This window comes from Trachinotus anak, unplaced genomic scaffold, assembly GCF_046630095.1.
Source record: "Trachinotus anak isolate AG129_WGS33_773 ecotype Australia unplaced genomic scaffold, CSIRO_AGI_Tana_v1 ptg000016l, whole genome shotgun sequence".
Lineage (NCBI taxonomy): Eukaryota > Metazoa > Chordata > Actinopteri > Carangiformes > Carangidae > Trachinotus > Trachinotus anak.
The window spans coordinates 13,875,165-13,899,771 of record NW_027273867.1 but is presented as its reverse complement, the minus strand read 5'-3'; the positions used below and the strand labels follow the sequence as shown (position 1 = coordinate 13,899,771).

The following is a 24,607-nucleotide window of genomic DNA, read 5'->3' as shown; positions in this document are numbered from 1 at the left end:
TGGCCAACAGTGAAACCTTTATCCAAAAACGTGTAGTATTCTACAACTGTTGCACCTCCAACGCAAAAGATCACACATACACAAGATAAATGATTTCAGTCAGAAATGTATTAAATTAATCACTTTCATTACTAACAAGCACAATTTACAGTCAAAACAGGCTATGGTCCATTAGTGCCTTAGACAAGCAAGTAATTAATACATTAGTCATTTTTAACACAAGGGCAGGATTCTTTAAAAACTGCTGTTAAGTCAGCTCACCTTTAATATCAACAGACATGAGAGATCTAGCTGTACAAGAGACTGTGCAGTGTGTCCCTCATAACTTTGAGACATGAGGACACTGGCATTTTATTTGTCATTTGCACTGCCTCAGAGAGGTCTGTGTACAACTAGCATGCCTTTTACTTTAGAGCTATAGACATCTGAGTCTATTACTGCTGCAAACAGATCATATATATTTGAGCACGCAAGAAAAGATCCTTTGCTGCTTTTTCAGATCCTAGGAGAACAAGGACCAATCCCATGTCAAGGGACACTAATATGAAGATCGAAAAAAAAAAAAAAAAAAAAATCAGGACAGTGTTAAGTGTCACAGTATTTTTTTAACCTACAAAAGATTTTGTGCATTTTAAACCAGATTAACCTCGCTCTATTAGAGATAAGGAGTGCATTTAGGTGTATGCAGCTTCTCTGTATTCAAGCTCTAGCTCAGTGTAGAGAGTATCTCCCACAGCAATTCCTTCAAGCCTTTCGAGTAAAGGGAAACCACTGAGGTCACAAATGGCAATCACAGCACACTTATATCCATGTAGCGTTAAAAAAAACACATCAATATCTTAATCAGGAAAAACACTGTTAGATGGGCCACAGAATAATACCTGGGCAAAACACACTTAAAGACGGAGCTTTAAACATGCCCCAAGTAATATCTGAATCCAATAAATAAAAATGCATTGAGGTGAACTGCAATATAGAAATAGGTTACATCATTGTCATAATTTCATTTAAACTCTGCAAAGTGAGGGGTCTGAAGTACAGAATCCACACAAGGCATTGATTCTTTTAAACACTTCAAAAATCATCTACAGACAAAATGTATGTGTATTGAACAGATACAGGATTTACACGACTGTCAACAGGTGATCAATATGATTTAAATCAATTGTACATTTTGTAAACTGGATTTTTTTATTAAGGAAACAAACCACCCCAAACATGTTGGGGGGGTCCCATCTCCAAAGAGTCGTCCATTTTGTTGCATAATGTCATTTGAGCTTGGGCTGGAGTTCTTTTAGCTGACAGAGTCCAACGGAGGGAGGAGCAAAGGTAAGATTATCTTCCAGATAAAATTTTAGACAATTGAGGTATCAAACACCAATTGTTTCCCATTTCAAGAGGCAAAAAAACCAAATTCCTGGAAGAAATAATAGGACACTGCATTTTCCATGGTGGCTGGAATGTTGACTACATTTAGACCCTTGTCCCAAATACCACACTGACCCGTCTGCTCCCATGCTGAGAGGAGAGGCTAAGAAGGATCTGTACAATATAATATGGGACAGAGGTAGAAGGTAGTTATGCACTGTACTGGACCATGGAGAAATTCTTCATGGCACTGTCCAGTGCCACACCGGCCTCCTGCATTTCGTACCTGTGGACAACACCGGAACATCAGGATCAGTTCTCTGTAGAAATATCATATTCCTCCGACATTTGTATCAGTGGTGGACGTGCACAGACTGCACACTCACCAGTCAGAGGTGGAGACAGTGTAGTAGATTGGCAGCTGGGGGGAGCTGGAGAGGCAAGTAGAATCCTCCAGGCCGCATGCTCCCATGTTGGAGAAGAGAAGCCAGTCTCCCACACTGAGCTCAGGCAACAGGCAGCGCTCCACCACCTGGTCCAGCTGGTCCAGTGACGGGCCCCACAGGCTGCTGGGATACACTGTCTGCTCCGCGCACAGCACATGCTGGAGAGAGGAAACAGTGTCATCAAATATGCGACAATGAGGAAAGTAACTGATTGCTCTTCTGTGACTGATAAAGGCCTTCTGTCTCACTTAACAACATACCAATAAAAACACATTTTTTTCATTACATATAACAACAGTGATGCATCATCATTTGCAGATGTATTACTGTGGTAGCTAAAAGCCATCTTAATCAATAACCTGTCCTCTATTGCTTATTAGCTGGCAGGCAAATCAGGCGAAAAAATATTCAGTTGCAGATGACAACTGTTAACCCATTAACACCAGAGGCCTGTGGCGTATGGTATGAATTATCACCCTGGAGTACCATAACACAATTTCTACATCACTGGCTATTTTTGTCTGTTTATTTTACCCTGATAGTATTGGTTAACTGCGGCACACTTAATGTTGTGTAATCTGGGTTACTTAAGTTACTTTGTGATTGTGAGGTAAACTGAGCACAGAAGAGGAAATGCATCATTTAACTGTCACTGATGATCCTATTCTGGCAGGAAGAACAGTGGGGTAGCAACCAGCTGTTTGTTTGTTTGTTTGCCAATGACCTTTTTGAGTGATGTCACAAAAGGACAACAGGATGCGTTTAAATAAATTGGCTTTGTACTAAAAAACCCAGATCCATTGTAGGTTCTTTAGATGAGTCAATATATCAGAAGAAATTCTGATCCTGCTTCCTTAAATGCTCACAATGCATGACCCCCTTTTCCCAATAGAACATGAGCTGCTATCAGATACCAGACTTTTGGGTGGAGGCCTACTAACCTTGTGCACTGACGGGGCAGCGATGGAGTTTCCCAGGAGCTTGCGGCTGAATGGGCCATAAACACCCTCATTCATGTGGTACAGGAACTCGGTATCCTCATTGTTTTCACCTATGAAAATATAGTGGGTGACCATGTCAGATAGGGAGGATATCATCTACAAACTGAGGCCTCCAGAGTGGGACTTGACCTCTAATGGTTTAGTTATGATTATGCAACAGCCATGTGTAAAACAAAACTGTAACAACAAATATGAGAACACAAATTATTTTGTCCTTTCTAAGACAGCTAATATTCATCTACACATATTCAAAGTCATGGTGCAGAGACAAAGGTACTCCAGTCAGCTCTAACTGGACTACAGAGGACAAAGAGAACCTATGAGAAGATAAAGCAACTCACCTTGAGCTAGGCTGTCCCAGTGGTGGGTCAACACCTTTTTGCCGATCACATTGACAGCCAGGCTGAAAGCTGAGGCCACGTAGAAGCTGCCTGGCTGAGCCAACACTTGCACACCAGACAGTGGGGGGAAGTAAGCGTCCAGCAGTGGCCTGACTGCAGACTCAACCTGCACACACAGAGTTATGGTGAATATGAGATAGTGTGTCCAGATATTACACATGTGGTGCAAAAACTTTGGTTTTAGGCCTTAAGCGCTTTTAAAGCTAAAATCTCTAATTTTCAGCGTGTTTTTTGCAAGACACAACAGAAATTATGTTTGAACTGCAAAAAGCATCCAGCACTGCACTTGTACTGGCATCTCACATCACTGTGTCAATAGCTGCCTAGCAAGATGAATGATGAACTGGTCAAGTCTTCAATCATCTGTTGATGGTTTATCAGCATGAAACACATTTTGCAATATGAAAAGTAATTTCACACCAACGTGTGAGCCAAGTACTTGCAGATCATGTGCTCTGTAATTTGACAGGCAATCTAAAGATTAAAACTAAATTTGATGGAAAGTTCAGGTTATGAGCCAACTAGTGACATGTTGAGCTCAAAAGTCTGACTGAAGCATCCCACTCATATCACAGCTGTTTACCTCTTACCTGTTTGAGCTGAAACTCTGAGCCAGTAAATCCACCACCAATGTCCAGGATGTTCATGTTGAAGCCCAGATCCACCTGAACAAAAGGCACACAGCGGGTTATCCTTAATGAAAATGAAATCCCAAGAGATAAAATAGCATTGACGCTCTAGAATATAATCTTGAATTGATACATCTACTAAATGGAAAAGATATTTTCCCAGACAGTACTCACCCCCATGTCAAACACGCAGCGGGCATCTGACAGTGCATGGGTGTAAGCCTGTTGCAGGTCTTGGCAGGAGCTGGGAATGTGGAAGGTTACTCCCACAACCTGGACTCCGAGCTCCATGGCTGCCTCCAGCAGGTGCCGACAGCTCTTCAGAGAGGAGCCGAAGGCCATGCTGGTCTCAGCCGCGTGGGCCTCAGTGGTCAACTGCAGCAGCAACCTAGAAGAGACAAACAACTCATCACCCAGGGATCAAGTCATGAATAAAACATCTGTCTAAGCTAGATAAATAGGTTTTTACATTAGCAAAGGCTTTTCCAATTTTCTCTTTATTTTCAGCCCAAGGGAAAAATAATGTGCCTTCCCATCAAAACAGTAATTTTGTAGACGATGTCAGTTTTACAGAAATGTATGAGGATTAACAGTAACAAATAAAACAAAGTTCGCAGCCTAACTTGAACACTTACTTTGCACTAGGGTGCAGACGGGAAATCTTGGACAACTCTGCCTCATTTTCGCACACAAGATGCTGGATGTTGTTCTTGGCAGCGTACTTGATGTGTGCCAGCTGCTTGCAAACACCTGACAGAATGATATTTTCTGGTGGCACGCCATGGTCCAGCACCAGGTTCATTTCAGCCTAGGGGAGAGAGGACACACACGTTAGATGATGAATGCAACAAAGTCTAAAAGCCCCATCAAAACAATCAAAAATGGCACCAAGTGTGTTGCGTAAGTTGAAAGGATAGCAGTAATCAGATGACCAGTAATAAATTGAGTGCTTGTAATGTAATGGCCCCAAAATGTCAAGAGCCACCATAAGAGGATGAAGCACTGAGCAGTTTAAAATAAATAAACAAATTAATTAGAGCTGACAGAATTTGATCCTGTGAAGTTTACCTTGTTGGCACAAACGAAACCCAGGCCCAAGGAGGCCAGCACCTGGATGACCGCAGGGCTGCTGTTGCACTTGACTGGGTAGTAGGGCTGCAGCTCTGGCACAATGCTCTGCCAGCATGCATGCTGTCGCATGAGGGCACCGAGGTCGCCCACCACAAAAGCACTCTTCTCCACCTGTGAACAAAGAATACATAAAACAACTGGTCAACCACTTAAATCACACTGCATGTAGAGATCAAATCCTGACAGATCTACAAGGGATTTATTAACAGCAAAAAGAATCATGCATTTCAAGACATCAGAAGCATTTTGTGAATTGCTCCTGGAAGCTACTAAAAGGCCTGCAAGCTAAACTGACCAGAGCCTGCTCATAGATGTGTCCATCAATGACATCTTCCAGGGTCACTCCTCCCTCCAGGAGTTCAATTATGTAGCTGGGTTTGTCAGCGAGTCCTTTCATCTCAACCGTATTCCGCAAAGCCGACAATCATAAAGAACAGATAAACAAGTCAAGGGGTCACGACTGAGCCAATGGGGTCCTGCCGGTATGCAACAAACTGGAAAAATAAACAGGGAGAAAAAAAACAACAACAACAACATGCAATTAATATCATCACAATAACTTCTTCACAGTAATTTCACAAGACATAGTGCTGTTTAACATCTTCCTATATTCCTTTCCACTGTTCAAAACTGAACAGCTACACATATATAAACTTATTCCCTTTGGGCACACATACTGTTATCTGTGTTTTATGAACTCAAGACTTAACTTGAAATATTCTTGGTTGTCTTCTATCATTTATAATATAAGAATTTTTCTCAAACAAAAACAACAAGAAAAGTTATATTCTTTCATGTATAATTAGTAAATGCTCAATTGTTAGACTCCTCGTTGCTTTTATTCAATTCTATTGACTTCCAAAGAGTTCAAACACAATAAAAATATGTGTTTACTCGCACAGTGGTTTCTTTGCAAATTTCCACCGAGGACACAATGATCCTGGACTTTGCTACAGGTCTATGTGTGTGTAAGCAAGCATGTGTGTTAGTGTGCACAGACTGGCACTGGGTCACTCACATGGACAAGTCAGGAGATGGACCTGTCCCGCTATCAGCTAGGATCCCAAGGTGGCTCAGCGTTGAAGTCAAAGTGCTCCCGGTAAAGAGCTGCCCCTAGGCCCTCCGGGTAGCGCTCATACACCTGTGCAGAGACAGGGGAGCCCTGAGGAGCAAACACACATAATGTTAGACCTCAACACATAAGTCACTGTAAAAGGAAGACAGGTGCTGCGTGTTCATCAGAGGGGGAAAAAATTAAATCACATGAAATGCACTGATCTTGGCTAGGATACTCAGTCAGAATGATTCTTGTGTTATTGCAGACTCTACCTCTATTACCTATGGATTGACATTTGTTGACACCGTGGTCAAAATTTCACTGACATAAACAATGTGTTACGCAACTTTCGTGCCCGTTTACGTAGCTTGTGCTTTTTCAAACCAAACACACACACACACACACACACAAATCATATTATTTCTCATTCATTATCATTATCATTATCAAGCCGCCTGTTTTTAACCACTGTTAGTTCACATTATGCGGTAACGGTCTATATACAACACGCGCATGCGCAGTGGTGGTGTCACAATACTGTCACAACTTGACAAAAGAGATATTATTATTTCAGTGCGTCACCAAAACAAAACACAAAACCTCAACAATACCACACAAATGTCATTAACGCTCACATTTAACACGTAAAAGCACAGCTGCTCTAAACATAGGAAACGCCACCGTGAGGAAAGGCGCCGCTGAGAGGCTCCTGGCAGTGAGAGCGGCGCTAATGTTGAGCTGGCTGCCGACAGCACGTCGGTCCGAGAAGCTCATGTTAGCGCTGTATTCTGTAATAACCCCCGAACAAACCTCAACAGTACACGAATAAAAACTAAACTGAGGCACTAATACCACTTAAGGTATTTAATAATACTTTGAAATTCAGTATCGAGACAACTCAAATGCACAGAGTTCAATGAATCGGTCTGTCATGTGTGGCAAGAAGGCAGAAAGACCAGCCCGCCATGTTACGTCCGCCTGCTGGATCCAAGGAACTCAACCGAAGTGTTCTGCTGTACTTACGTGAGATAACGGCCAGAATGTTTTGGAAAATCGTCTTCTCTTTTTCGGCGGAATTTTTAAAGAGTAGTGGGCACAACGATAAAAGAAAGAAAGGCGGCTGTTTTTGCCATATGTTTAGATGAGGGACGAGCGTCGGTCGGGCCGTGTCTTCTCTAGCGGCTGGTGGGTGGAGAACTACTGGAACCGAGCAGGGGAAGTGGAAAAGGTAATCAACGGCCCGGGGGGTGGGACCTAACGTTCAGTTTGACCAATGAGCTTTCAGTATTTTTGAGAACATACCAAATATGTATTTCCGAACATCCATACAGGCCGCGGCAGATCAGTGATGTTTACACTCGTTACATAACCATAAACTTTCCGTAGATGGCCACTCGTTCAAGTCAATCAGTCCTCAAGACCTCTGCTTCTCTTTTTTTCACAGGACAATTCATTCCACCTGTTCTCATCAGGAGATGGATCCTTCGCAAAAACACTTATTTCACACAGTTCACTTGCAGTTGCAAAAGCATATAAGCTGTTTTAAGCATAATGGTAAATAAAATGTTCAATTTTTTTTTTTTCTTTAAAAGCCACTTTTGGTTTGATTATGTTGTCATATATCCTGCGTCTCTTTCTCAATACATGAAATCAAAAACAAAAGTGTCATCTAGAGCAGATATTTCCCCATAGTTCCAATCAGTAAATCCAATTTGCCTGTCTAATAAAGTGACCACAACTGGAGGCAACATGTAGCTGTAGATAAACATTTGATTGAATTTCCAAAGTTCATTAAACAATAATCTTCTGTAAACATGAAGGTGTGTCTCAAACTTTGTACCCCTGCCCAGGGATATAACCTTTTGGGCTATTTGTTTAGCCTAGGCAAATTTTTGTTTGAACTAGTTATATTTAAGTGTATGTTCAGTAAATAGCTTAAACTTTATTGAAAAATAAACAACGCAAGTAAAAACGTTTTATTCCATATTTTCCATATTGTTTGACTGGCTGTAATATTAACATACACATATGAGTGCGCAGAAATTAAATTAGTGGCACTGCATGGACTTTACACATCAGGGAATGTATGGCCTAAGGTTATGAGACTTAAAGTAAATTTAAGTAAAAGCTAACATGACTAATCATTACTGGCTCAGCCTTCAAACACTTTTAGGCATACACGGACTCCCTGGGGATATTTGTATTTTTTTGTTTAATTAAGTCTTTGTGAGAATCCAAAAAGATGACCTTGTTTTAAGTCAGATGCTGGAAACAACTGTCCCCCTCCATGATAATACGGCCCTGCATCTACCATGATTTTAATGTCCTTGAGATATGCACTCCTTTTCATAGACATCTTTACATTCAGTGAATGAAAAGCCAATATTTTCATCCTTATTTTTTAATTTTTTTTTTTTTTTTCGGAAACCATTCAGGAGCCTTGAATTTAGAGTGCGTAAGTGCAGGCATAATGGCTGGGAACGTTATGAGGTTGAAAAAGTCACTGGGTCAAAAGCCCTCTAACTACAACACTGCATCAATTACATGTTATTACTGTTTTCATACTTTCCCAAGATTTGTATGGAGACTTAAACAATTTTTTGAAAACAACGTGACAAACTTCAGAAAAGACAAAACAAAAATAGTCCGTCTCTGTTTTTGACGTTCTAGGTGTTCCTACTTCCGTCTGATGGAATGTGGGGGATTAATAAGATTCAAGAGCTTATTGAATATTTTGTGATTAGACCTTAAGCCTTTGTCACACTCACTCCTAGCCTTATTTTGGCCGTAATGATTTAATGCTTTATACAATCTAGTTTGATGGGAAGACCTTCATTCAGTAAAAAATGATTTCATTAAGCATGGTAGTCAGGAGTTTGGTACAACACTGAGAAAACTCACCCTGCAGCCACCTCAGTCGTATGACTTGTGTTTCTGTGATACTGGTGAAACATGCTGCATGGCTTCATCTGTGTGTCTGTAGCTGTCTGCCTGTCCTGTAGCTCTTATCTTTGTTTTATGACAGTCACTCCAAGGGACACTGTGTTCACAAAACAGCGTTGGCCTAGAAAACACCAGATTCTACACAACAAGGAAAGTCCTGTGGAAACAACCTCACACTAATATTTTGAAGAATCTCAGCTGGCTGGCCTCCTTTTCTATGGTCAGCGAGCAAGAGACTGGGTTAAATGCATGGTCATGCTAATGGCCCTGAGGCACAAACTACAGAAATAGCTTAATCAAATTGGGCCATGGACTTTTAAATTCTGAGAAATAAGGTGTTTCCAAATAGATTTAGTAGCCATGGCTTCTAAATCTATTGGTGGAGTTAAGTGGGACAGTCAAGTGAAAGTTTATTTGTAAATATTGTGCAATATATGATACAAAATAAAGTCCTTAACAGAGCCATAAAACATAGACAGATGACAATAAACATAAGATGTGCAAAAAAAACAATCAAAGAAAGTAATGTGCTGTAATTGAAATTATATTTCAATATTATAATGATATTTTCATGCTTCTGTTTGGAAAATTCATTGTTTTTCAGAGTTATGTTTGCATTCTTTCCAATTTAGGTTAAAATATAACAGCATCTTGGATTATGACTGCACAATTTCTGTAATCAAGACTGGTGAAAATGAAAGTTTTGATAATTTTTTTAAACAAGCATAATGCTGTTTTCTTTAATGTCATCTAAATTTTCGTTCAACAACACAACAGAGTGTAAAGTATAGAGTAAAGTATGTGCTTCAAAGTTCTCATCAGGGTCCACAGCGACAGGAGTAAATTAGATTTTTGTGCTTCAGTTCCACTGAGTTTAGGTGAATGCCTTCACTGTCCTCAGGAAGGAAATTCAATTAACAGCCAGCGGTAACAGATATAAACAAACAACAGCATAACTAACCAATTCTCAATACCCCCAGCACACCCACAAATCCAAAATTAAAACATTATCCAAACTATGACAGTTTCAATAAGTATTTGTATTTATGGCAGAGGATTAAGTAGCAAGAAACACCAGAAATGTCAGAACAGAAATGCCACAGATATTTTTGGAGGTGACTTAGAAACAGTATCTCTATCACATAATGTGTCCTTATTGCATACACTGATTGTTAATGACCAATATTTTTCAACTGTAACATCTGTTGTTGACAATAGACAACAGACATTTTCACTTGTCATGGTGGGAAAACCATGAGTATTACTAATGACCTCAACAATGGTTCTGTGTCCCAGTAATTTCAATGAAATCAATGTCATTAATTCTATTATTTATACTATTATTTACTGTGACATGTTAAAATGTCTTCTGTGAAAAAGGAAAAGGCCTATTCTTTATGAAACAAAAATAAGGGATCCTTATCCAAAAAGTGTGTGTGTGTTATGTGTCTTTATTAAAATGTAATATCAACCAATATCTAATTATCATATTGCCAATATCAACCTAAAAGTACAGTATGGCTGGAGTTCGGCTCTAACACTTGTTGGAACCCTAGCTTTTATGATATTACTTTTGAAGATGTTGCACCACTGAAACACAGATGACATAAACGTGTGAAACCATAAAGATAAACAGCTTATTCTTTAACTCGAGGAAAGCAGACAAGTTGGACAAGATACATTTTTTTGGTTTTCGTCACTGCTCAGAAAACCTGGCAGAAAGGAACACGCCTGTGCACAATGATGTTCAGACTTGCATTTCATACTAGAATGATAATAGTTATTAAAGAATTACAAACAGCTGAATGCACTTAAAAGCAGTTGTTGACTTACAGACATTTATTGTCACCCAAAGGCAGTTCAATAATGCAGTAGCTACATCTCACCAGAGGAGGTCGATATTGAGAACCACTGACTGAGCTGTCAAAACAAACACATGCTGCCTTTAATTACTGTCGTAAATGATGGAATCATTGACAATTACAACAAATGGAGGGCAAGTTATCAAACAACAGGAAGTGAAATGTATATAAACAATATGAATAAAAAAAAATTGTCTCATAAAACACATAGTCTAATTTCTAAAAATAAATCTTAATTTTGAACGTATGGCTTTATTCCTACACTGTGGTATTACTGCTTTTACGTAATACTTCTCCCAACACAGAGTATTACTAATCACTTTCAGTGGCTGAGCCTCGTTTCAACCATTTATTCATTTAGCCATTTTAGCTCAATTTAGCTTACTCACTTTTAGCTCATTCAATGTATCCATAACATTTAGCCATTTTAACCAATTGTGACTTTTAGTTAACTATTTCAACAAATTATCCATTAGTTTTAGTCGATTATTTTAACATATTATCTATTAATTTTATTTTTAGCTAATTCAGCTTATTCATTGTTTTTATCTGACAAATTATCTATTGATGTTCCATTTATTCTTATTTAATTCATGCTGTTCTTTTAGCTATTTCAACCATACCCATTACTTTTAGCAGAGCACTTCAACAAATTATCTTTTAACGTTACTTTTAGCTAACTCATCTTATCCATGATGTTTAGTTATTCTAACCATTTATGTGTCTCTGCTGAGGTGCTAACTACTTTTAGCAGTCTCTAACCATAGGTCATATAATAATGTCTTAAAATAAATGCTATATAGTCTATTATTGTTATGTACTTGGTGTTCAGGTTTGGCAGCTGACTCAATATGCATAAAGATATTTTAATTAAAGCAGTGCTCAACACAAACACTTGCTCTTTCCAAAACATCCATGGCCCCTTCTCCTCAGACACTGAATCTTACGAGGACATGCGGATCCCGTGAAGGCAGCATAGTGCGCAGCAGCCTTTGCGCAGACGCACTACTCCCCCCCCGTCAGCTGACTATGAGTGAGATGCTGTGTTGAAGGACCTCTGAGGCGAAAACCTGCTATTATCTGCGCTATGTATGGGGAGCTGCGATCACTTGACTGAATTAAACCGTGTGGACCGAACCCCGAGGGCGTTAAACACACCGGTGAGTTTGACCGTACACCGAGTACTGATGTCGTGACAGCGTGAAACTGCAATGCAAACAAGCTCATGTCAGCAGCAAGCTAGCACTGAATTTAACCGTGTCTAAACCTGGGTTATTTTTGTTCCCTGCTACTGATTTTGATTAGAGGATGATCTACAAATCTAACCCGAGGAGCAGCACTTCTTAATCATGCGATATTATTGTTTTTTTCTTAACGAAGAGGAGGATCAGTGGTTAGCATGTTTTCTACAATATAGAGACTGGTCATATGACAGTCAATCAGCAGACATGGAGACATGTCTGTCTCTGCTGTCCTTCCCTGATGCAATCAGCCACTTCGGTTTAGCTCAGTGACCACACTGTAACCATTGGGAAATGTGAGGAAGTCCATGAATCTGGGGCAAAATGGAACTTAAAAGCGGAACAAACGACTTTATAATATGACTCTGATTCATGTAGTGATAATTATACTTTATTTATTAGTGGAAAAGTACTCTGATCCCCCAAAGAGTACTACAACACTCAGTTCCAAGTAAAAGTCATACATTCAATACTTTAGTTAAGTAAAAGAAGAAAAATATTATCTGTATTAATCAGTGTTAAAATCAATCAAGTTAAAGTTAAAGTAATCTTGTAATTATGTAGAATGGTCTCTTTCTTTATACCATCATATATTTATATCTATCAAATATATTATGTTATTGATTTATTGATGTGTTAACATGTAAACTGCAGGAGTGGGCCATATGAATAAAATCCTTTATCACTCTATAAATCAATTTATAATGGAATATCATGTCATCTCTGCAGTGACTTTCTTACATTAGACGACAAACTTCCTGCCAGCAGCCATGACAGAGTTCTGGTTGATCTCCGCTCCGGGGGAGAAGACGTGTCAGCAGACCTGGGACAAGATGATGGTCGCCACCTCACGCACCAACAACCTGTCTACCAACAACAAGTTCAACATCCCTGACCTCAAGGTTCAACACAGCAGTCATATGTAGCTACAGCCACTGTAGGGAATGCATGGGTGGACAGCAAAGGGGCCGTAATGGAGCATTTTGTTATAATTTTGTGCTCTGTCTTTGTCAGGTCGGAACACTAGACGTCTTGGTGGGTCTGTCGGATGAGCTGGCTAAACTGGACACTTTTGTTGAAAGGTAAACCTTACATCTACCACAGTCTACTTCTACCTGTTATTTTTTGTAAACTGTAAAATGCCCTCTGTATCTGTTGGGCAGTAGGAGACTTATGAGCTAAGCTCTGTAACGAACAAATGTCACATTGGAGTACAATCTTGACTGTTTCTCCTGTTTTATTTCTGATATCTCATGTTGGCCTCTAACCCTTCTCCTCATCCCGTGTTGTGCTTCAGTGTGGTGAAGAAGGTCGCTCAGTACATGGCTGACGTTCTGGAGGACAGCCGAGACAAAGTCCAGGAGAATCTACTGGCTAATGGAGGTAATCACCATAACACCATCATCAACATTGTTGATGTCACTGATAAGGCTTCAAAGCATGAAGTGATCGTGGTTAGCACCTACTATGCATACAGCTATATAATCATTTTAACATACAAAATCAATTTAAGTGGATGTGATTAATGCTGATGGTTTTATCTTTTTTCCTTTTAACTCTCTCCAGTTGACCTGGTCACCTATATCACCAGATTTCAGTGGGACATGGCTAAGTACCCAATCAAACAGTCTCTGAAAAACATCTCTGAGATCATCTCTAAGGTATATTAGAAAATCTGTTCACTTGTACACATGATTTTAATCTTGTATACACAGTGAGCACTTTATTAGGAGTGTTACTGTGGCCTTTCTATCAGCTCCCACCAGTCTGCTCATTCTCCTCTGACCCATTTCATCAACACTGCAAACTTCTCTGCAGTGGATGTTTTTTCTTTTTTGCATGATTCTGAGTAAAAACTCTAGAGATTGTTCAGTGTGAAAATCCAAGGAGATCTGCGGTTTCAGAGATACTCAACCTAACACCAACAGTCATGCCACATTCAAAGTCACGGAGATCACAGTTTCCCCCCATTCCGATGTTTGAACATTAACTGAAGCCGCTGACCTGTGGCTGCATTATTTCATACGTTGCATCGCCGCCACACCATTGGCTGATTAGATAACCGCACAAATAAGCAGATGTACAGGTGTTCCTAATAAAGTGCTTGTGAGTGTATAGCTTATATTTAATCAGGCATTATCACGGACATTAAGATAACTTTTGCAAGAGAAATCTGAATGCAACAGAATAAATAGCTACAGGAAACAAATGTACCCAGTAACACAGAAGCACATGCACAAACAGAACCATACTGAAGCAACCTCTAACAGCCCCCTTCTCCATCTTGGTTTCTAGCAAGCGACTCAGATAGACAACGACCTGAAGGCCAGAGCTTCAGCCTACAACAATCTGAAGGGAAATCTGCAGAATCTGGAGCGAAAGAATGCGTGAGTAACAGTGGAAAACATCTGTCACTCTTTTCTTCAGTGATTGTTTTAAATTGTTGTTAAATTGATTGTTTTTCCTGCCTTAGTAGGAGAAAAACATCATTTAATTGTTGCTTTAATAATTAACAGTAATTCAGAAATCCCACTTTGCGAGCCTGCTCTGATTTCAAGCTAGCGTCAAGAATTCGTGAGGCTCAGCTTCTTCTCAACAAAATGTAGATATTTCTTTCGCAATCTCCGTTGGATGATGTCTTTGTATCACTAAGGCGGATGAGATTGACATGGTTATTATAGTTATGTTGAATCTGTACAGTACCTCTGCTCTCTGCATTGTGTATTTGGGGCACTTACAGCATAATAATTGCTTTGTGAGAAAGACTTTTCTGAAGTTGCCTGTGTGCTGTCATGTCGTCCTTTAGGGGGAGCTTGTTGACCAGGAGTCTGGCTGACATAGTGAAGAAAGAGGACTTTGTACTGGACTCAGAGTACCTGATTACCATGCTGGTAGTCGTCCCAAAGTAAGTGCGCCTACATCAGTATCTCTATATCCAATATGCAGACTTTTTTTTTTTGTAAAACAGTTTATTTACATCATTCAGTTTGTTTTAATAATTTATTTATTCACATACATTTGAGGCCTGGAAATGGTCAAATTGCTTTTTTTTTTTTTTTTTAAAGTGTCTGCTTTTTTGTTTGAGAACATTAGTATTGGTATCAGCCTTAAAATTTCATGTTCAAATGTAAAAAACACGCACTGCTGTTTTCTTTTCCCTTTCACCCAAACCAGGACAGGCTACACTGACTGGCAGAAGACGTATGAAACGCTGGCAGAAATGGTTGTACCACGCTCCACTAAGTAAGAATGACCAGATGACTGAACTCAGTTTATGAATGATCAGCCACAGGAAGGAGACAGTTTCTTTTTCATTAATCGACATCCAGTGTTTCGCAGATAAAGCACATATATGAAGTGTTCCCATGCACTGTAAAGAAAAAAAGAAAAATCAGTACAAACATAGACTGTAGATTGTGTCTCTGTGGCACAATTAGAATTTTTTTTTTTTTTAATTCCTTAGACCAGACAGGTGCTCTTCTCCCTCTCTCACCCCTCTTCAGTTGGTTCAGCCTTGTGCTTGACTCTCATTACAATTGGAAATATTTCATGGTTGACCTGCAAAAAGCTATAGATCTGCATTAGAATAGAAAACATTATGTGGTTGACCTGTAGAAAGGAAGTGACCTTTTGCCAACATGGCCAGATGATTTGAGACGTTACGTTCAGGTTTCTTGACGGACATCGCTCAGTGTGATGTGGTAACCTAGCAACCTGCATTACCAGAACGGATATGGAGCACTATCTGCCGATATGACCTGGAGACATGAAACATCCTATGATCCCCAAGAGAAATTAAGAGCAGTGAGCAGAGGAGGACTGTTCTCAAACTGTTTTCCTGTGATTTTTGGAAAAAAAATCCAATTTCATAATATCTCCCTGACAACTGTTCATAAATCTCAATTGAAGGCTTTGGTGATTTGCATTTGACTCTTAATTGTAGATACTTTCTATTTAATCTCTAGAAATTGTCTTCCAGTGCACACAATGGGTCGGTGTTCATTGCAACAAGCAAAGTGTTGGTTTTGGGTAATTTACTTGTTGTTGCATCAGCGACACAGCTGGTGACACAAGGTCTATCAAGGGAAATCTCTTCTTTTCAGTGTTAGCGGTGCAATTACTCAATTTGCTTGTTTCTTTATAACTCTGATGAGATTTGATATGAAAATGTGTGGCGGTTTTATTGAGCAGTAAGGGAATGGGAGAGAATCACAGAGTGAAAAATGGAGTAGGGTATCATATTAACTGTATCTCTCTATCCAATTATTATGAGTTCTTGGTCTATAGGATTGGTTGTTAGGGTTACGGGGGGATGTGTCCCTTGGTACTGTATATGCAATACCTGACAAAGGTAGCTGGAGTGTAGCTATTCAGTACATTTACAATAATTTTGTACAATGTGCTGGAGCTGGTTTTTGTTACTTTTAGTCGTCTTTTAATCTCATAGAACATAAACTGTATGAACTGGTCCACAAAAGAGATGCATCGTGGCTTGTTGTTAGTAGCAAGACAGGAATGGATGGTACAATACGATGACTTGACACAATATCCAACGCAGCAACAATAATCATTTAGATGGTATTTTACATAAACATATGTTCCCTTTGTGTTGGTTTACGAAGTATTCAGTAAGATTGACATGAGAACCTGTACTGGGTGTTTTCTGCAAAAAATACTGCTGATGTGTGAGTCTGCTGCAAACACACTGTGTGCTCCAGCTCTCGTGCTGATCCGTCATCTTGTGTCCTCTCCTCCAGGCTGCTGTTTGAAGACAACGACAGTGGTCTGTTCAGTGTCACCCTCTTCAGGAAGGCTGTCGATGACTTCAAGCACAAGGCCAGGGAAAACAAGTAAATGATTCAGTTTCACTTGAGAATGTAAAAATGTGATAATGTGTAAATTTTATTAGAGCAAGTGTCGAGAAAACGTTTTTCTTTAAACTCATGTTTGGCTTTTAGCCATTTGACAGACGTGTGTTTATGAATTGCAGATTATTCTTACTATTGGTGGTTTTCAATGAATGATGTCTATTTATCCCTGCGGGAAATCATCCACACTAACGGTAGTAATGATAGGTCAGGGCTGAAGTGGGCTATCTGTTTGTTAACACAGGAACTGCCTTGTTATGCTCTAAAAAAAGACACGATAAACACAATTTTGTCAGCACTCGACAGTCTCTCCAATTAGCACAACAGTGGGATCTCATTGTGTGTGCTTATGTATGTTTGTACGTAGCCTATTTTCAGGAGGGCACTTGAATATGTGTGTGTGCGTGCTGACAGCTGATTGCCAGCTCTCTGCTGTGTGTCCTGACCCAGGTTTACAGTGCGTGATTTCCAGTACAATGAGGAGGAGATGAAGGCAGACAAAGAAGAGATGACACGTTTGTCCACTGACAAGAAGAAACAGTTTGTATGGCTGCTGTTTTCTTCTCAAACCTACGACCTACGAGGAAGTTACTGGAGCTCAGTATTTACAGAGGGGGTTTTGACTTGGTTTTGACGCTGAGAACCCCAGGCTCCATAGATAGAACGTCTATACAGTGATTATTTCACCAGTGATTTCAGCTAAATTGTTACTGAGTTCACCATTAAATTAAGTTTGGGGTAAATAAAGACAAAATAGTGCATCAATTGAAGACCTCGTCAATGGGATGAGTGTGTATTTTTGTTGAGTTTCAGCAAACTGAGAGGCATGTTAAAATGATTAAAATGCTCTCGCTGTACCCACAGGGGCCTTTGGTACGATGGCTGAAAGTGAATTTCAGTGAAGCCTTCATCGCGTGGATTCACATAAAAGCCCTGCGTGTGTTTGTGGAGTCGGTACTGAGGTGAGAGAGTTGAGACGTAGCAGCTTCTGTGTATTAGAGAAGTTTATCTGCATGCTTTTCTTTCCCATTCTCTGCTAACAGCATGTGTACGTGTATTCACCCATACATCTACGCTGCTAATGTAAGAATTGTTTCTTGTCCTATTTGTGAAAAATGAAAGGCAGCCTGCATTGACAGATATCTGGTGTTTTGTAGATATGGGCTGCCAGTCAACTTCCAGGCCATGTTGCTTCAGCCCAACAAGAAGAACATGAAGAAGCTGAGGGAGGTGCTGTATGACCTGTACAAACATCTGGACAGCAGTGCTGCGATCATTGATGTGAGTCTCATTCACACTCACTCTTTGAAAAAGTGGAAATATAATTATTATAATAAGCAGAATTTAGAAAGACTAGATGATCTGGGAGTTTGGAGTTACTGGCATCTGGTCGTTGTTTCAGGATGAAGGCACCAAAAAAGACTAAATTATTCTTTGTGTCAGTTGCTATGGAAATATGAAACTCCCACCATACATTTCCTTAACTGGACTTATATTATAGACATAGATATTAGATACTCTTTCATCTTTTCTATCTGTGCATTAGGATGGTTTGGTGTTCATTGTGATGACCGAAATATGTGTATAACATTTGTCTTCCTGTCTCTCCTTTGTGCCTGCAGGCCTCTATGGACATCCCAGGTCTGAATTTGAGCCAGCAGGAGTACTACCCCTATGTTTACTACAAGATCGACTGCAACCTGCTGGACTTCAAAGTCTAGATGCATTGCGATCATCATCATCATCATGTGCAGTAGTGTTCTGATGTGACACGGCCACATCCACAAGCTTTAATTTATTTCCACACCTCCTCTGTTTTCCCTCCTTTCTCACTTTTTGTCTTCTCATTTTCTTTTTCTCCTTTAATGTTCCTGTCACATTCCTGGGTCTAAACAGAAGAAGTAGTTAGGAAACAGAGAACTGACTGGTGACTATAAGTAAGGTCAGATAGGTTACAGAGGTGAACTCGTCTCCAGTCATAACTTCTGTTCTAGTGTACTTGAATATGGGCCCTCTCCTCTGGTGTCACTTCCTCTTTGTATTACGCTGTAAAAGTGAACAGCTTCACAGTGTGTGGCCACCAAAATGGTTGACATTCCCTCATGGCATCAAAGGACATGCAAAATACCACATTATTATTGTCATTTTTTCCCCCCTCTTCCTACTTTATTTAAAGTAACATGAACGGTACAAATGTGGGGGAAATGGGGAGAAAAATAAATGTATGTTAAATATAGTATTTATTTAAAGACTCTAAGATCAGTGAATGTGTTTTTGTTTGTTCAGTTTTTGAAGGTGATGTGTTTTTAGCTCCATGTAAGGAATGTCTGTTCACAAGTAGATGTTAATGATCGTTTCCCCGTCTCCAGCTGTAATCCTGTGAAATACTGACACTGGTCATTTTACAGTATAAAGAAGCAATATGTTTGCTGCTTGTATGCTCCTTGGATTTCTGTATATTAAGAATTTTAAGAATAATTATGATAGGTCTATGTGCAAATACTGTATTGTCAGTATAACTGAAAATTGAACCACATATTTAAAATAAATGTGAAAATAAATGCTCTATGTGAAAAATACTTGACTTCAGCTCACTTTCATAAACATGGTTATTAAACATAATAGTATTATGTTTGTATTCCTGCAGAATATAACCATAATACAAGTCCACATGGTACTTGAAGTGCAGCCTTAGAATAAAGAGGGAAGCGATTAATAAGGTTTTACAAATGAAATTATTTCATTTTGATATGAAATGAAATGGGTGTCTTTTGGTGACTGTAACAGTTTTTAATTCCTCTTTTTCATGAACTGTATATTAGTATTCCAACACCAGATACTTATTAAATACATTAATGGTTTATAAACTATTTCTAATAAGCCAATTATAAAAACAACCATGGGATTGCCAAATTTTGAAAAATCCTCTCTTTATTTAATTTCATCTCTTTATTGTATCACAGAACACCAAAACCCCTCCATAACAACTTAATAATATTTACATCATTTTGTCCTTGTGATTTGTCTTAATTTCTCATTGTTCAACTGATTTTTCTCATTGTTTTAATATTTCAGAAGTTTTACACACAAAATTTATTTGTAATTATTATACATAAGTTATTATGTATTGAGGTACATTTTTCATCTTAACTTATTTTTGCCAATATTTATAACTGTAACTCATGACCCTTTATGGATAAACATTTGCCAAGGGATTTTTTCAAACCTCGTCAACCCAAAGGTTTTCTTAATATAGGATGAATATATTGTTTGTTAACAATCGATCAGGCCATTTTTGAGAGAATATGCTGTTAGAGTGGTTCAGCAATCAATAGAAAGAAGAATATATACAATTAAAAAAAAAAAAATCCGAGAACTTGAATAATTTTGATTGGTTTAGTGCATATTTGCATGATGGTGATGATGATGATGATGATGATGATGATGATGGTGGTGAAATGTGATGATGCTGACGGAGGCTGGACTTGAGTTCCTCCACAACCTATCAGCGGATGTAGTTTCACCTCCCCCACCCCTCCTCTTCTCTCTCTCTCTCTCTCTCTCTCTCTCTCTCTCTCTCTCTCTCTCTCTCTCTGGATGACGCAGATATCGCCAGTGTGTGTTCATGCTGCTCAGCTGATGTCTGTGGAGAGCAGCATCAACCAGCAGCAGCAGCAGCAGCAGCAGCAGCATCCCCGACTGAAGATGGAGACGGAGGCACGGACAGAGGTGCAGTAGAGATCCGGGGAGGATGCTGCAGCTGCTGTGAGACAAGCCGAGCCGTGTTCACTCCGTGTCAGCTGCAGCTGCACCTGTCGTGGATGATTTTCCCAATGGGTTGTGGAGGGAGTCGGGCGGACGCGATCATCGAGCCGAGGTACCATGAAAGCTGGACCAGAGAGACGGAATCGACGTGGCTCACCAACACGGACGTGGAGACCCCTCTACCAGTTGCAAACAGTAAGAGCCTCCGTCGTCCTTTATAGCATTCATCACAGGCCACATCACACTCAATCTCTGCTGGTCTCAAATATGATAAAACATTGCAGATAGACTGCGCTGCGAAGCTAAACTAACCATTCAAAACACAACCAGCTGTCAACTCCCTGACACAGCAGTTTTGTTTCATCTCTATTGTTGTCTTATTGTTGAACGACGCCAGGACAAGAATGTGGTTGTGTTTCAACTGAAGTCCTTCACTGTTGTCCAAAGGTAAAGCTCTGGAGGCAAGTCTGAGAGAGAAGAGGATGGTGAACACAGGCACCCAGTGTGGGAAGCAGGCCCTCACCACCACCACCACCAACAACACCACCACCACCACTACAACCGGCTCAAACCACCAGAGGAGACCCAGACGCTCCTTAAGTGATGTAGGTATCACTGGAGGCGGGTGCTGGCATGTCTGACAGCTAAAAATGAACAGCAGCAACATCTGACCCAGCAGCATCACGCACCCGTTACTTCGCTCATTCTGCCAGGTTGCTCTGCAGAATCAGAATCAACTTTGAAAGGGATTCAGCTGTCAGAAGCTTTCAGAAGATATTTACTCAGAATGTACTCAAAGCACGAAGACTTTTTCCTCTCCGGAGTAGATTTGTAGAGATGTGATAGAAGGTTACCCTTTTTCAAATTGCAGGCCAAATTTCCAGGAAGACACAAATACAGACTTACACAAAGACAGAAAAGATGCATATTATATCCAGACTAGAGCTGGACAACAACCCTGCAGTATCTATACATATCACTGCTTACTGCAGTATGTACAGGGTCGGGGTGGAAGTAGTGCAGGAGTGAAACAGCTGTGTGGAAGGATAATATGTACTTCTACATACAGAGATGTAGACTAAAATGATTGTTTGATGAATTGATTACTTGGTTAACAGTAAGTTAAGGTTTTTGATAATTGATAAATGGTTTTAGTCTTTTTTTCCCCCCCAAAAATTAGATTTTAGCATCTCATATGTGAGGATTTTCTTTGTCATATATAGTAAAATGTATATCTTTGAGCTCTGGACTGATGGTCAGATAAGGATAAAACAAGGAATTGAAGAGGTGCTACCTGAATTATAATAACTGTTTTCCATAATTTTCTGATACTGTAGACAAAGTGATTTATTGTAAAATGAAGTACAAGTAATGAAAATAATCATTAGCAGCAGCCCGAAAGCGGTGGTTTTATGTGCGTATATCATATATATATGTACACTATATCCAGTCTAGCTATATTCCTAAATCTTCAATATCCATGTGCGTGTGTATTTCTACAGACATTTTGGCCATAGTTCTGAAGCAGTAAGTACGAACATTGAGAATAATTTCTCTAAAAATATTCTTGATTCTGAACAGGTCCTACCATAACATTTACTTCCATCCATCTGTTTCTCTAATCTTTTATCTTGAGAACTTACTGCACAAAAGAAACTGAGTGTAGACCCCATCACCTGCTTACATGATGCAAATCTTTGGGTTTTAACACTAGTGTACAGGAGTTAGAAAGACATAGACAGATGAGGCTGTCTAAGCATGTCTTAGATTTGGGGTCTGTTATTGATGACTGAGCTATGAATGTTCCTCGTCCTTTACAATACGCATTTAACAATTCAAAAAGATCTGAAAAATCGATTCCTCTGACCTAACAAATTGCATTTTCAGCATCTCGGAAACAAAGACTGTGTGTTGTGTTTTATTTATTTAACCTTCCACTTACGGGCAGTGCTCCAGCGACTCAGGTCTCAGTTGGTCGTCTTCGCCCACTCACTCTCTGTCCAGTGTAGTGACATTTAAATGATGTGACCTTCAAAATCTTACGTCTTTCCACAGCAAACCACCCGTGACTCCAAAAGGAGGGCGTCAAAGGAGGCCAACACTTTGTCTAAAGATGGGCAAGCTGTCAATATCAATGGTAGTGGAGACGCTGAACCTGGCAATGTGTGCGATGAAAGATGAAGAAAGGCTTAGACTCTGTGAAGAGGAAGATGGCCAGAGCTGTGAGCAGTTCACCAGTGGACGGGGTGGTGATTTACAGAAGTGCGCGGATGATGTTTCTTAGTGACTTTACAAGAGCTTGGCTGTTGATCTCAGTGATTTACAATATAAGCTCCTGCATTTGTCTCCACCCAAAGATCTCGGGATGCTGCATCTTTGTTGTTGCCATTGCAAATGCATGTGTGAGGCAGAGAGTGGGTCACAAACAGCGTTCACACTCTCCACCATGCTTTTCTCCCATGCTTATGGTGCCGGTTATGGAATGTGCCACTGTGTTAAGCCAATTTTAAGAAACAGACCGTCCCATATGCACATGATAATCACAATCTGCACATCAAATGTTTTGTGTGTGGGGCCTTCCTCAAGAATTTGCTTCAGTTATTCGTGCAAGTGTATTCCTTTTGTTGTGAATGAAAAACAGTGGTGTGGGAACCAATGATGACCCTGTTTAACCTCAGTCAGTGCTGTAAATGATTTTCATTTAGAAGAACCTGAAGTGCTGTATCGAAGCTGTGATTTGGAGGTTTGAAGCTTGGAGGCTTTTCTAGCCTTCAAAAGATAGAGAAACAAACACACCCGCATGTGCCTACAACTTATTTAGATTTGAACTGCTCCTGTGTTTATTTTTTAACTTTGTTCAATATTGTGTTTTACAATTCTCTTGCATCTTCCTTTATGTTGTATTATTTTATACTCTATTATTTACCACAGTGTAACAATGTGTCATTTGTGTGGCTTACACTGATCTGCATGTATAAATCAATCACAAATTGATTCAAAATCAAAAGTCTCAAATAACCATAATCAAAAGCAAGCTGTTTGAAATAAAACATTTTGCCTACCCAATACACCTGGAAACGGATCATCAGGGTAATGAGATTTACAGCCAGCAGATGGCACCGATGACCAGCTGGGGGGTTAAACTAATTGAAAACCCCTAGAGAATTTGCTATTGACAATAACAACCATTTACAGAAAACTTTCGATTTAATAGAGGATGCTGAGTTCAGCTGTTCTTCAACCTGTTGGTCATGTCTTGTTAGTAAAGTCAGACTCTGGTTTAGTATTTGATGTGATAACACTAAGATGATAATGGTGAAATGTGTACATGCAGGCCAACTTGCTTTGTGATGGAAATGATTTTTTTTTTTTTTTTTATTTAACACAGGCCACATTTTTTCTTATTTGTATTAAAATTGTTGTCAGCTTCTTAAGTTGTGAAACTCACAAAAAGTGATAAGTGTAATCATTTCTCATAACCTACAGGCAAAGGCTACAGCAGAGTTAAATAGCCTCAATCAATAAACTAATATCTTGCTTTATGTTATTATTTAATCAATTCATGGATGGGTTTTTATGTATCTCAAAGACCTAAATACATTTAGATTTACAGTTATCACATTTTCCTTTCCCAAGGCCACAATCACATAAGTTAATTGCAGTAATTGTATTTGTTTGCTTATGATAATTATCTTTCAGCATGAAAAGCAATACCAGTGACATTTGTATTTATTTATTTAATATAGGCTTGTTGAAAAAATCCCCATAGAAAATATATTACGCGATATATCAACAAAAAAATGGTAAAGAAATAGACATTATTTCTTCTGTGTAATAAAATCCATCAGCTAATATTACCTTTGTAAATTTTAGCCCTTATCTAATCAATTGATTG

The 24,607-nt window shown here is 39.4% G+C and overlaps 3 protein-coding genes across 3 annotated transcripts; 2 read left to right on the top strand and 1 right to left on the bottom strand.

Moving 5' to 3' along the window:
* Positions 1 to 90: 90 nt before the first annotated feature.
* azin1b (antizyme inhibitor 1b) lies at positions 91 to 7,246 on the bottom strand. The gene is made up of 11 exons (XM_071500519.1): positions 7,057 to 7,246; positions 5,995 to 6,138; positions 5,272 to 5,470; positions 4,914 to 5,087; positions 4,481 to 4,653; positions 4,020 to 4,233; positions 3,807 to 3,881; positions 3,157 to 3,322; positions 2,756 to 2,865; positions 1,755 to 1,972; positions 91 to 1,654 (listed from the first exon to the last, which is right to left on the bottom strand). Exons 3-11 carry the CDS (start codon positions 5,371 to 5,373, stop codon positions 1,579 to 1,581), a joined length of 1,308 nt encoding a protein of 435 aa, XP_071356620.1. The 5' UTR covers positions 5,374 to 5,470; positions 5,995 to 6,138; positions 7,057 to 7,246; the 3' UTR covers positions 91 to 1,578.
* Positions 7,247 to 11,858: 4,612 nt separating this feature from the next.
* On the top strand, positions 11,859 to 19,526 carry atp6v1c1b (ATPase H+ transporting V1 subunit C1b). Its single transcript, XM_071500513.1, has 13 exons — positions 11,859 to 11,998; positions 12,809 to 12,981; positions 13,094 to 13,161; positions 13,377 to 13,462; positions 13,646 to 13,740; positions 14,375 to 14,466; positions 14,886 to 14,984; positions 15,254 to 15,322; positions 16,837 to 16,929; positions 17,398 to 17,491; positions 17,812 to 17,909; positions 18,105 to 18,228; positions 18,570 to 19,526. Exons 2-13 carry the CDS (start codon positions 12,850 to 12,852, stop codon positions 18,666 to 18,668), a joined length of 1,149 nt encoding a protein of 382 aa, XP_071356614.1. The 5' UTR covers positions 11,859 to 11,998; positions 12,809 to 12,849; the 3' UTR covers positions 18,669 to 19,526.
* A 1,041-nt stretch (positions 19,527 to 20,567) lies between these two features.
* LOC139634489 (brain and acute leukemia cytoplasmic protein) lies at positions 20,568 to 24,254 on the top strand. Its single transcript, XM_071500944.1, has 3 exons — positions 20,568 to 20,907; positions 21,160 to 21,317; positions 22,768 to 24,254. The coding sequence occupies exons 1-3, from the start codon at positions 20,769 to 20,771 to the stop codon at positions 22,891 to 22,893; spliced, it is 423 nt and encodes a 140-aa protein (XP_071357045.1). The 5' UTR covers positions 20,568 to 20,768; the 3' UTR covers positions 22,894 to 24,254.
* Positions 24,255 to 24,607: the final 353 nt, after the last annotated feature.